Raw genomic sequence first — 12,822 nt, 5'->3', positions numbered from 1 at the left:
AGCCTCTTTTGGGGGGGGTTTCTGGAAAATTGGAAAAATTGGGGGGGGGAATGAAGAAAAAATGGATTATGGGATGTTTTATTTTAGCATGATGAATAAAATGTTTAAGACAAGGTGTTCAGATATTTACTTCTCCAAATGATTTCTAAAAACTGTACATTATTCGATTATTACAATGTCTGTGCTCCAAGGACAAGCAAGTCCTAGGTTGCAAACTGAGACTACAACTCTCAAATGCAAGAGCAAGATGCATTTCTGCCTCTAGGGGGCACTGCCATTGAAGCAGAGACTGAAACTGATAGTGATCGCTATAGGTGAGAAAATGAGTCTGATTAAATTTCATGCATATTCATTGAATCTTGGTTCCCCCTTTTTTCTCAGTTCTTTTTATGGGAATGGGTGCTTTATGTCTTGACACTGGAGGACTAGCGGAAACATAATTTTCTTTGTTACTAATATTGGTGGCTTCTTCTGTTTTTGTTTTAAATTGATTTTTTGCCTGATCCTCATAAACTGGCAGAACCAAAGAAGTTCCTTACAGTTCAGGTGTTCCTAACAGTTCAGGAGCTTATAGCTCCATTTATTACCAAAAAAAGTAAAAAAGTATATTAAATTTGTAATAATTGTTTGAATACACTGTACTTTTAATATACCAAATGTAATAATTTTATGCCAAACCAACTTGGACATAATTACATTTTATGTTCCTAAAGTAACAAAGTGACTTTCAATCTGTAAAAAGTGCTAATATTGCATTATTTCAATTTTTCCAAAAATTTCCGTTTTTTTCCGGAAAAAAACCGTTTTTTCCCCATGGCTTCAAAATTTCCGGAAATTCAACATCTCTAGAGAGGTCTTTCCCCTCACCTGATTCTCCTTACTGAAGATGCCAGCATTTGAACCTTGGATCTTCTGAATGAAAAATAACATGTCCTACAACTGAACGATGGTATGGTGCTTAAGTATTTCCAAGATATGGTTTATACATGATTTTAAGATTTTAAAGTAATTTACTTTTTGTGAACTTCAATGTTGGTGGTGGTGGTGGGGAGATATTCTTTTAATAACTGCTTAAATTTTCAACTCATTTGAGGAATGCAGGGAAGTATTAGAGCAATTTGCTGGAAGGAGCTAAATTGTATTTTTAGTTAGTGGATGTTATTGTTGCTGTAGTTTGTTATTTCTGTTGTTTTGTATTAATGACATTTTAACTCTTGATGTAAGCCACCTTGGAAACACAACTGAATCAAACACTGAATCACACAGAATAATAAATTCCATTTTAATACATTTAATTAAAGATCCTTAAGACCTATGTTAACAGCATTACACTGAAGCTTCTTAAGCGGGCTAGATAAGTTTCTCATCAGAAGTGGCAGTTTACACAGCACTTTTAGAAACCATTGTTAATTTTTGAACTGTGCTGTAAAATCCATTCCGGAACGCTTAAGAAGCCAGTTCTAAGTGTTTTTTAGATGGGTAATGCAGACAGAGATAATAACATTTGCCCAAGACAAATCTGCAAGTTTGCCCTATCTATCTTAGAGCTTAAGCCAGGTCACCTAGATCCAAGTCAAGCTAATTCCCCGAAGCACATATTTCATTGCATTTAACTTCAGTAAAATCCACTTAAGAAAATGTGGGGGGAAAGTTCTATGCTGATGTTCCCAGACCTGGCTTCATCGAAAATTGGTCCAAATGGCCACGTGATGCATTGGATGGTGCAACTCTACTTCAACGGAGCTGGCAGAGGATGTGTTCTCAATGAATTGACCCTGCATCAGTCACTGTCCTGGCAGGCTCCTAATTCTAGGATATAAACTGGAATATATGACTATTAACCTCCACTGGCAGCCCAGTCCTAAACTTGTTTACTCAGGAAGAGTTTTGTGGTAGTAATTGATTCAAGGGTTATGTTTGGGATTGCATCTCTCACCCTGATCCAACCAACTTTTACCTGGAGGTAAATCTCATTGATTTCAATGGAACTAGCTTCCATTATGTATGCTTGGGGTTCCATTTAAATCCCAATGTGGCTTTGTGCCCTAGTATTATAGTCCAGCGTTTTAGCTCTAATTAATGCCACTAAATACAAATTAATTACCATGGTTGTAAGCCTAGGGGGATTAGGCTACAAAACGTCTTATGAAAGCAAGTCACTAAAGGTACACAAAGCTCCAAAAATCCCCTTCAGTGTAGAGTATTTCTATAATCAAGAGAGGCCACAGGCATGTCAAGGGCCATGTCAGGCAGTGTGTCTCTACCTTTCATTATTCTTAATGAAAACAGAGTTCAGTCTACCAACCTATTGGCAGATTTCTCAACTACTGACGGTCACCTTCTGATAAACACATCTAATTTCCATCTTGCCTTTCACAGCTGGAAACTGATCTGAAAAACCAAGGCTGTGGATATCTCAATTACAAATCTAAACAGTATGCAATTATGGTGAAGTGCTCTCACATTTACCAAATGCTGTGTAACAATTTGCTCCTACTTCCAGTGATATGGATTCAAAATTTTATTTTGAAGTAGAGCTATTCATTTTTCAATCAAAATGACAACCTCGGTAACAGCTCCCACCTCCATCGGTTATTATTTCAAGAAAGATTCATAGGAGTTGACCTTAGAGAATTAACTATTGACTGCAGATTGATAATTCCAGAAGAAAAAACATCCACTGATTTTTTTTTAGAGGAGTACAAGCAGTTTACTAAACCTGTGCTTTCAGAAGGTAGATATAACTATCCTGATTTCCTGACATACTCTCCAAGAATCCTGTAAATGGTAACTGGAAAGGGTGATAATAATTTTCTGGAGATACCTAGTCTCTTCCTAGAATTACAGTCCTCAGGCTTTCATAATGAGAGTGAATGGATACAAAAGCAATTTTGTAAAGCAGGCATCCTTTGACCTGGTTCGTACATAAAGCTAACCCATGGTTTATTTAATTCATGGGTTGCTGAGTTCTGGGTTGTTGTGATGTGTGAATCCAGCTGTGCTAACAAACCATGGCTTGTTAATCATGAACAACTCAGAAAGAGAACAGTTGGCTTGTTGTTGGATTGTAAACTCTGGGTTGTTTATACCATGGGTTGTTACTACATGTGAACCTAGAACCATAGGTAGTTCATGAGCTGTTTTGCCAGGTTACAGAGGCAATTAGCAAGAGTGGTAAAACAACAACAACCAGCCACTCTACATGCCAGTACTACAGCACTGCAAAGGCACTTGGGATACAGAGATGGAGCAGGCAAAGGAGGAAAACAAACAACCCAGGGATTGAGGAAAAAACCCACCATTTGTTTGATCATCTGCCAGACAAACCCTGAGTAGAGCAACAAACCATGAGTTAGCCATGGGTTAAATTGACCATAGGTTAGCGTTAAGAGCAAACCAGTTCTCTGTGTCCCTCTCTCCTTGGCAGACTATGCAGAGAGAGAGAGACAGCTAATCGGAGAACAGAAAGAAAGAAGAGTCAAGACATCCCCTAGGACAATAAAAGATCCAACCAATCTTTCTCTCCCATCACCACCATTCACAGTCTACCCTCCTATTCACTGACTTGTAAAACTCTGCCAGAGTTTTGTTTCAGAGAGGATGGATTTGGAAGGGAAGATCAGCAACTGACAGCTCAACAGGGCATTTGCTCTGTTGGTGGGCAGATAAAATTCAAGAAAGGGACAACACCAATTTGGATGTAACAAGCTGATCTTCTTTAGTACTGTTATTCTTACATCAGCGGGAATGATAAATAACATTTTCTCTTCACCACCACCCCTTTTCCAGGAGGTCTTGCTCAACTATACTGAACTCTTAACATTAAAAATGAAACTGCTGCGTGGGTGCCCCCAAAACAACTTCTAGGTACTAATTGCTTGACACTAATGATCTCCAAGGAACTAAAAGGCACTCCCAATTAAAGAAAAGCAACTCCCACGTTTAAGCTTTGATTTAAATAAGAGATGCTAAGAACTGTAAAATAAAAGTTCTGCTATTTAGCCACAGGAAACTCAGATTCCATTTGCTTTTGAATATTCTCAAGGAAAACAAGGAACATTTCCTTTGGCTAGTGAGGTCATAAACGCAGCTATAATAATGGAAGACCAGGTCCTTTGCTCCACTTCAACTGAGGTTTGTTAGTGAAGAGCTACAGAATCCATTTTAGAAGCCAGTTTGGGCCATGGAGCATGGAGCGCCAACATCATGTACTAGTTGGAACACTTTTTCTCCATGCCTGAAGAGAATGTGTACATAGGTAGAACACCTTTCCATCAGCACTCAATAACCCTAAAAGTTAGGGGTAATGTTTTTAGATCTAATGCAACCTTTCCCCAAACTGGTGTTCTCCAGATGTGTTAGAGTGCAATGCCCATAATTTCCAGCCAGCATTGCTACTGGTGGTTGCAGTCCAACACAGCTGGAGGGCATCAGGTTGAGGAAGGCTGATGTAAGTACTTTCCAGGAAGACTGGCACTTAAGTCTTGGTTTATTAATTTCCCTATTGCTTAGAGAAGCTGAGAGAAATGTCAACATGTTCAGATTTATCATTCTGTTGACTTTTTGCTGCAATATGTTCTGCAAAGGATTCTTAGAACAAAAGTCCAATATTGAGGGACAAGACTAAGAATAAAGACCTCCTGAAAACATGTCATAGGGCAACTCTTATGTTTGTTGACATGACAGTCATCTCCCATGTGTAACACATCTCCCATGTGTAACAATCTAAACACTAAACACCAGGAAGCAAAATTGTCTCAAAGTTTACCAAATGTATTTTTCCTCTGTACTTTGCATGAGGAAAAATATATTTGGTAAACTTTTGCTTCCCGGTGCTTACGTTTTTCCTCCATTAATATAATGATATCTGAGCTTGATTTTGTGTGGTGTAGTGGCTAATGTGTTGGTCTGGGAGTTGGGAGATCAGGGTTCTAGTCTCCACTCGGCCATGGAAACCCACTGGGTGACTTTGGGCCAGTCACAGACTCTCAGCCCAACCTACCTCACAGGGTTGTTGTTGTGAGGATAAAATGGAGAGGAGGAGGATTATGTATGCCGCCTAGGGTTCCTTGGAGGAAAAAAGCTGAGATATAAATGCAATAATAAATAATTAATAAATAAGATAGCATTATATTAATGGAGGGGGGAAAGCCACTGTGTTAAGTGTAGCTCAAGACAAACTAAGTTGCTATTGATTTACTTTTAAATTCTGTGCTCAACAACCTTCTCAGAACCGTAGAGTCTTTGCTGATGCCGAAGCAGTGGTCCCCAAAATAAAGCTCTGCTGTCTGTATGTGCATATATATTTTTAATATAGAGCTTCGGCTGTGGGGAAAACAGCAGCATCTGTTTCAGGATGTCATTTTTATATATAGAAGCAACACATCTTCATGGATCAAGTACACACACCTAATCCAGAAACCTGCCTCCAGTTCTCTTTGTCTCTGTCCTCTCTCTATTCATTTTGGCTTCTCCTCATCATCCAGTGGGCAACTCTCACTGATGCATTATGTTCACAAATCCCAACACCTACGCTTGCAGGATGCTGAAAGCTGACCGGCTCATACTGTCACATCTAATTGCCCTTAAGAGTGGTGCATCGCCAAAAGCTTAACTCAGCACCAGGGCTCAGGTCCGCTGAATTTATCACCCCTCTATCCTATCCCTATGCAAAGTGCTTCTCTTTTTCTGGGTCACAAGATGTCGTCTGTGTTCTCCACTACATATGTACTAAAATGGACAATATAATAAAATCAGAGTAGTCACTGAAGCATGCTGTCTAGGCACTAGCCTTGACCTATTTGCTCAGGCTTTTATTTGGGGGGGATTGTTCAATATTTTTTTTTAAAAAATTAACTTTTTAATGCTTTATGTGTGTATGTTCTGTGTTTTAGGATTTTAAATTTTGTATACTCGTTTTAATCTTAATTTTAGAATTTCTGTAAACCGCCCAGAGAGCCCTGGCTATGGGAGCAGTATATAAGTGCAATCAATCAATCAATCAAGCAATCAATCAATTTCATTCTGCTGGCGAGGTTTGACATCAGATGTTCACAAGGGGCAAATACAGACAACTGAGGGGCATTATACCAAACGTTATTTTAGCAATTATTTCTTAAAAACGAGTGCTGTAAAGCCTACTAATTGAAATTATGCTTCAATAGGAAACAGCTGTATGTTGAATATATATTGCATGAATTGCTTGTTTCATTTTTGCCCTGGTTCATATCAACTTTATGATTACATTGACTTTGGCAGAGACAGACCAGCACAGAACCATGCAACATATAGAGCAACGCTGTCAGATAAATACATACAACCCATCTCAAAAACTTATAGAGACTACAAAATAATAAGGAAAATATGGTATTTAAAATTAATAGGATGTTAAATTTCTTTTTTGAAAAATGTTAAGCACATAATACATACAATTTCAATTATAGGTTTTTTTTAAAAAAATCTGTAGTGATCAAAGTGAAGGGGCATAAAACAGTTTAGTTCTCCTTTCTTTGGGAAAAAACAGGTTATAGCTCCATCTACAACTCTTATAAATCACACTAGTGTATGCTAATTGCTACAACAAGCTTCTTAGACAGGTTCAATTTTTATCATTGGTGTGCTTCTTATTCTCAGAAAAGCTTGCAGGTAAGATAAAAATCATCTAGAAATTAAGCTTTAATTAATTCTAGAACCAAAATTAACTGTTTGGTTCTAGAAATGTTTGGTTCTGTTTAGATGAGTATTGCTCCTTTATTACAAATTAAGGATCTTAAAATAAACATAGCTTATCTAGAAGTACTGAAGTCTTACCTCAATAAGAAATAGCAAATTTGTAACATATTAATGAACATTAGTGTGTGAAATAAGATATAGTTCTCTTACCTGAGTTGTTTTTGCTCGCCTTCCATGCATACTGTTGCTATGACTCATTTTGGGGTGATTGATTCCTTCAGAGAGGCAATGAGATTTCCGGCAGGGAAGTGTGTTGTAATTACTGTAAGAAGGAGCATTCTCCATCGTGGCTGGTGACATTTTGTGGTTCTCAATATCTGGGATCCGAGACACGAAATTCCGACAGTAACCTCCTAACATGTTTCGTGGGCCACCATTTATTGTAGCACTTGAGTTTTGGGGAGAATACAAGTCACTCATGGAATTGGCACGCTGGCAGCTGACCAATGGCTGACGGCTGTTGCTAGCCTCTCTCCCTCGAGCCTCCTCACCATCCTTTTCCTCAGCAGAGCCTAGGATCTCTTCGTTGCTTGTCAAATGTTCTTGACTGAGATCAGAAAGTGAAAATTCCAAACTGTCCTCCCGCCAGATATCTGCAGATTTTGAACGTTTTTTCTTGAAACTCATAGGCTCCAAGAAAGTGGTCCCATTTGTCGAGTATGGAAGTTGCCTATTGCCCCCTTCAGCCAAATATGTTGACTCATCTCTATAAAGTCTGCCACCTTCTGAATTTGGCATACTCTGTACAGAAGCTGCCATGAGGACTGTGCTGCTATCCACACTGGGAGTGACAGAAGAATCGGTGTGGTACGAAACTGGCCTTAAGCCCATATCCATTCTGTCTACCCAGATTGGACTTCCAAAGTCTTCCAAGTTGGCTTCTTGAGTAAAAGGTTCTAGACCATTCTCTGCCAATGACTGAGGGATGCTGGGAGTACTGCTAGATCGTGTGCTTACTTCTGAGTTCCTGTGAATAATTTTTCCTGAGGAAGCATGTCTGGTCCTGCGAGCTGCTTTGTTCGAAAGGCGAAGAGAACGTGATGTGTGTTTTCGTGCTAAGCTGGCATGTTTTTCTCCATAAAACTGATGTTCTACATTTTGGCTCTCTGCATTTCCCATGGTTTTAATGTCTGCAAGAACAATAAACAATTGTGTTACAAATGTGACATTCTACAAACTCTGCCAACTATTCTAAAAACTTCAAAAAGGTGGTTTTTTTCCTTTCAAAAAAGTCTACAGTCTACCCTGTCAATGTTCCTGACAGAGCCATCCATGATTCTACAAACTTATATATATTCAGCTGCTGTTGATGGAACTGACAAAAATGTCCCAGGTTTCATAATACCATAAATTGACCTAGGAAATATAAACTGAATAAAAACCAACACAGAGTTACTGAAATAAATTGAGAAGTAACCAAGGAGTTGAATGTGCCAATGATTTTTTTTCTCACAACATTACAGAATGTCTTTCTGCATGTGACTTGTGTAACATCTGACAAACTGTTTGAATTAAACAAGAATGTGTCTCTGAGAGCTATCACACAGCAACATCTCTTTTGTGCTATCACACACAACTCCATCAGTAAGAGTTATGTAAATCATGTAAATCAAATGGAACAGGGTAAACCCAGGAGCCTCTGTAATGACTCTGAATTATATAACTTATGCTCATGGAGTCTTCATGAATCCTATTTTGTTCGTTTTGATATTTGTGTCTCTGGATACGTTTTTAATGTTTATTTCATTGTAGTAAACTGCTTTGAGGTTTTTTAAAATAGTAAGCAGCAACATAGGAAGAGGAGAAGCAACAGCAGCAGCTACCAATGTATCACAGAAAGAGATTAAGCTACGTGCAAAACTAAAGATCCTGAAGATTAATAATTAAAATCACTTTGGCAAAGGTAGTAATTGTTTTTCAGTAAGAAAAAGGGGTGAGGGAAAAGACAAACAAGTTATCTGTGTGCAAGCAGCATACAATCCTTGCTATCTTCGTCCAAGAGAATTAGTACATTTATATATTTTATTTGGCCACTTTCTTATGTACAAGTATACTTTTTTTAAAAAAGTTATACACTCTTCTTCTTCAGGAGGTTCCTAGTTAACACAAGAAGAGCCTTTCTAGATCAGACCACCAACCTTTCTAGTCCTGTCTCCTGTTTCCAGCTGTGGTCAGCCAGATGCTCCAGGGATGCCCATGAGCAGGACATGAAAACAAACAGCCCTCTTTTATTGATTGCCACCCTGTCTATGCACAAGAAGTTTCTATTTTGCAATCATTGGTCAACAGCCAATGATAGAGCTATCTTTCATAAATATGCCCAGATCCTTTTTGAAATATATCTATAAGAATATAATACAAATATTATGTTTATTATTTTATCTCAAATGTGGTTATACTGTATATGTCATTCTTTTCTAGTCATTTTGACTAATGAAAAGCATCTACATTTGCCAAAGATAATAAATTAGAGGCAATCAGCAAAGTTTAAAGCGAGTTACCAATGAAGCTTCAATTTTTTAATCAACTCCAGATATCGGCATGTAATTATGTATGTTTTTGTGTGTGTACATGTGTATGTATGTATGTATGTATACACACTGGCAAATATTCCCAGTTTGGCTTGGGTCCCCGAATAACATTAATCCACTTCTCATTGCTCATCGCTGATGCTGCTCCTTGTTGCTCTCTCGAGTAGCATCGCCGAGGAGTGGACGGAAACAGCTCTCAATGGACGCGGACAGCTCTTGGTAAGGCATGCTGGGATGTGTAGCCATTTCAGAGATCTTGGGCAATTGCCCACAATTATCATGTGCAATCCCCTGAGATCTCTGAAACGCCTACACCTCCCAGCATGCCTTCAGCAGTCCGCAGGTGGCCCCATCCTCTGAGAGGTGCTTCCTCGACAGTTGCTTGGAGTTGTAGGAGGAAATATAGCGTTTGTTTTAAATAATTGTTTAATAATAGTTAAATCACACACAAAAAATGGGCTTTAGGGGTTTTTAGGTACATTGTACAGGAAGACCTATCAGAGTACCAAATTTCAAATTTGTAGCTCATCTAGAAGTGGATAATCATTTCTGGACATACAAACCCACACACATACATTCAGCTTTATATATATAGAGAGAGAGATAAATGAAACACTCAGTAATTTGTGCTTTACACGAGCATACCAATGTAAATGGTCACAATAGCCCACACAATCTTCCAAACAAAAACAAACAAAAACAGACAAATATTGAAATGCTTAGGAACATTTAAGAAGAGCACTGCTGGATCGAATCAAAGGCTTATCTAGTACAGCATTCTGTTCCCACAGTGGCCAACTAAGGGGACTTATGATACAGTGATCATACTTATGATAAGTGCAACAGTCAATACAGGGAAAACATGAACACGATGCAATAAAGAAATACAAAAAAAGAAAAAGAAGTAAAGCTATATGCATCCTGCAATTCTGCAGGAATTCTGAAAAGCTACTGAATGTCATCTTGGTCACAGAATTCAGACACCAAAAAAATCCTTCCATGTTTGAAAAAAGTTATGCTTGAAAATGTGTGGGCAATAGTTGGTGAAACCTCATAAGCCAGAGGATCTGCTAAATAAAAATTTGCAGTAGTCTGAAAATAGGACTTTGTATAGCTCCCACTGGTTAGCACAAGCAGTTTACGCCCCAAAACACATGAAATCTAGAAAGGAAGCTCACAGGACTGCTGTTGGCTTGCTTTTTATATTGAAATCCATCTCTCACACACCAGTAAATCAAGTGCTGATGTGACATTCTTCCCTCTCGCTGTTGGTACTACTGCCTCTTCCTCCAGCTAGGAAAGAAAGGGTATTATTGTGTATTATTGCTGAGAAAGACATAATAAGAATGATAAGATTAGAAATAATGTCCCTACCTCTAAAACAAGATGTATACATTATTCAGGGCTTATGTAGTTCAGGAATAAACCAAATTACTTTTTTAAAAAATGGTGTGGCACTTTTCCTTAAAAACTGTTTATACACAATTCAAGAAAGAGTCCTGTTGGGTAACAGAGATGGGATGGGACTGCACAGCTTTCATCTATCTGGCTGCAAGACACTTTTGCTGCCCAGCTGGAAGAGGAGGAGACAGCAGCAACAGCAGCCTCAGCATCAACAATACACGTGAGAAAGGCAAGAATAACAACATATCAGTGTTCACTTTGCTGGTATTCTAGAGACAGATGCTGATATAGAAAAACAGAGCCAACAATACATTCACCCGTTCTGCAAGACTCCTTTCTATATTACCTCTGTCTTCAGTCTAAATATGCAAAACATCCAAACAAATAGAATAGCCTCTTTAAAATATAAGAAGCCATGAAATATTAGTTCAATTTGAACGATTTGTACATGTTGCAGAATTCAGCTTGCTTGTCACCGAATATGGGTTACTTTGCCACAGTGTTTATTTTTTTAAGCGTGATATACACACCCCTAGGAAAAGTCAGTTTAAAAAGTTTTAAGGCACTCAGATATCATTTACAGCTGTCAACAGAACCTTTCAAATATTAAAAGTCTTATACCTTACCAAAAAGGTATACGCCAGCCAAATAAGGAGCCAAAGTGAGGTGCCTGCCTCAGGCAGCAGAGGCTAGGGCGTGCCTGTCTCTCCTCAACGCGTGCTTGGCAGTATGGTCTGACCAGCAGAAGGTTCTCATACAGTAGATGAAATAGGACACCACTCCATGTTACTTTTGTTATTACCAACTATTTCTTTAATACTGAGGGAAACTTTGATCTCAGAGAAGTAAGGTGCTTTAAGGTGGATTCCTGCATTGAGCAGGGGGTTGGACCCGATGGCCTTATAGGCCCCTTCCAACTCTACTATGATTCTATGATTCTAAGTATTTCCATTCTTACTATGAACTGAGGGTACGGAGCAGTATTTACTGGAGTCAAAGGTATTTCCCCTCTCCTTCTTGACAAGTCACTATTATTGGGCTTAACCTTCATCTCAGCATAAAGTGGGGTAATCCCATATATGCCACTCTGCTTTTTGGCTTGAATTCAACTTGGAGAGGGTGGGTGGAGAGAGGGAGAGAGAGAGAGAGGATGGCTTCTAATTAGATTTTTTTTCTGCATGAGCTTTGGCTTGAAATATAATTGTTTGTCAAATTTGTGGGGGCGCCATCTTGTTCTTCACCTCAGGTAGCAAAATGCCTTGAGTTGGTGCTAGTGAGGCTCCATGGAGGGCCAGCATCCATGGTAGGCAATAGTTGGGCACCTGCCAAGGGTTCACACCCCAGCAGGAGCCTCATGGAGTTGCTCCTCCTCTCCACTTGCCACTCTGGCCCAGACAATGGTGATGAGCGGGTGGAGCAGAAGATGATACTGTCGACTTGCTCACTGTCTCTCTGTCTCTCGAGCAAGCAAGTAGTAGCAAAAATGAAAAAGAGGAGGAATAACAGCAGCTGGTAATAATGGCATTGAGTTAGTAGACTCACTGAGGGAAGAGGTCCATAAAGGGCATTTTGCCCAAGGGCCCTCAAAAACCTGGTCCTGGCACTATTCTTGCAGACAAGGGCTTATGGATTTGGGTACACCGCAGCTCTCACACACTATAGCCCTTTTAATGCGTTTGTTTAAAATTAAACACCCTAAAATATAAAAGAGCAGAGATAATCCACCCATCATAAGACCATAGGAAGTGCCATGCTGGATCAGACCAAGTGGCCATCTAGTCCAGCATTCTATTCACACAGTGGCCAACCGACTGTCGACCAGGGACCAACAAAGCAGGACATGGTGCAACAGCACCCTCCCACCCATGTTCCCCAGCAGTCTTCAATGATCTTAAGGGGAAGCACAACAGGTTAGTTTTCTTTTTCCCCAGATTTTGCAGCACATGCTATGCACGTTGGCTCAGAAGTAAGCCTTGATTCATTTTCTGCCTTGCATTAGGGAAGATACATAGTGGTTCTACGGTGATAGTCTGGGAACTGCTGACCAAAATTTTCTCAACCCAAGCAGCCAAATTCACCTGCAGTTTTAAAGCTGGGAAGATCTATGATCCAATATAAGATCACTATGTTGTATCACTTGGAGAAGATTGAACAC

General features: G+C 39.2%; 1 protein-coding gene across 6 annotated transcripts in view; it reads right to left on the bottom strand.

Moving 5' to 3' along the window:
• The window catches only part of TIAM1 (TIAM Rac1 associated GEF 1), a 246,848-nt gene that overhangs the window by 105,672 nt on the left and 128,354 nt on the right, over positions 1 to 12,822 (bottom strand). For 5 of the 6 annotated variants that reach the window (XM_063126710.1, XM_063126704.1, XM_063126706.1 and 2 more), the window contains one exon: positions 6,883 to 7,862. In XM_063126710.1, coding sequence (XP_062982780.1) covers positions 6,883 to 7,851 — 969 coding nt within the window. In that variant the 5' untranslated portion in view covers positions 7,852 to 7,862. Of the gene's footprint in view, positions 1 to 6,882; positions 7,863 to 10,441; positions 10,557 to 12,822 lie in introns of all 6 variants that reach the window. The other variant, XM_063126705.1, reaches the window with a different exon arrangement.

This window comes from Elgaria multicarinata, chromosome 5, assembly GCF_023053635.1.
Source record: "Elgaria multicarinata webbii isolate HBS135686 ecotype San Diego chromosome 5, rElgMul1.1.pri, whole genome shotgun sequence".
Taxonomy (NCBI): domain Eukaryota; kingdom Metazoa; phylum Chordata; class Lepidosauria; order Squamata; family Anguidae; genus Elgaria; species Elgaria multicarinata.
The sequence above is the reverse complement of the archived record's forward strand: the minus strand, read 5'-3'. Positions and strand labels throughout refer to the sequence as shown.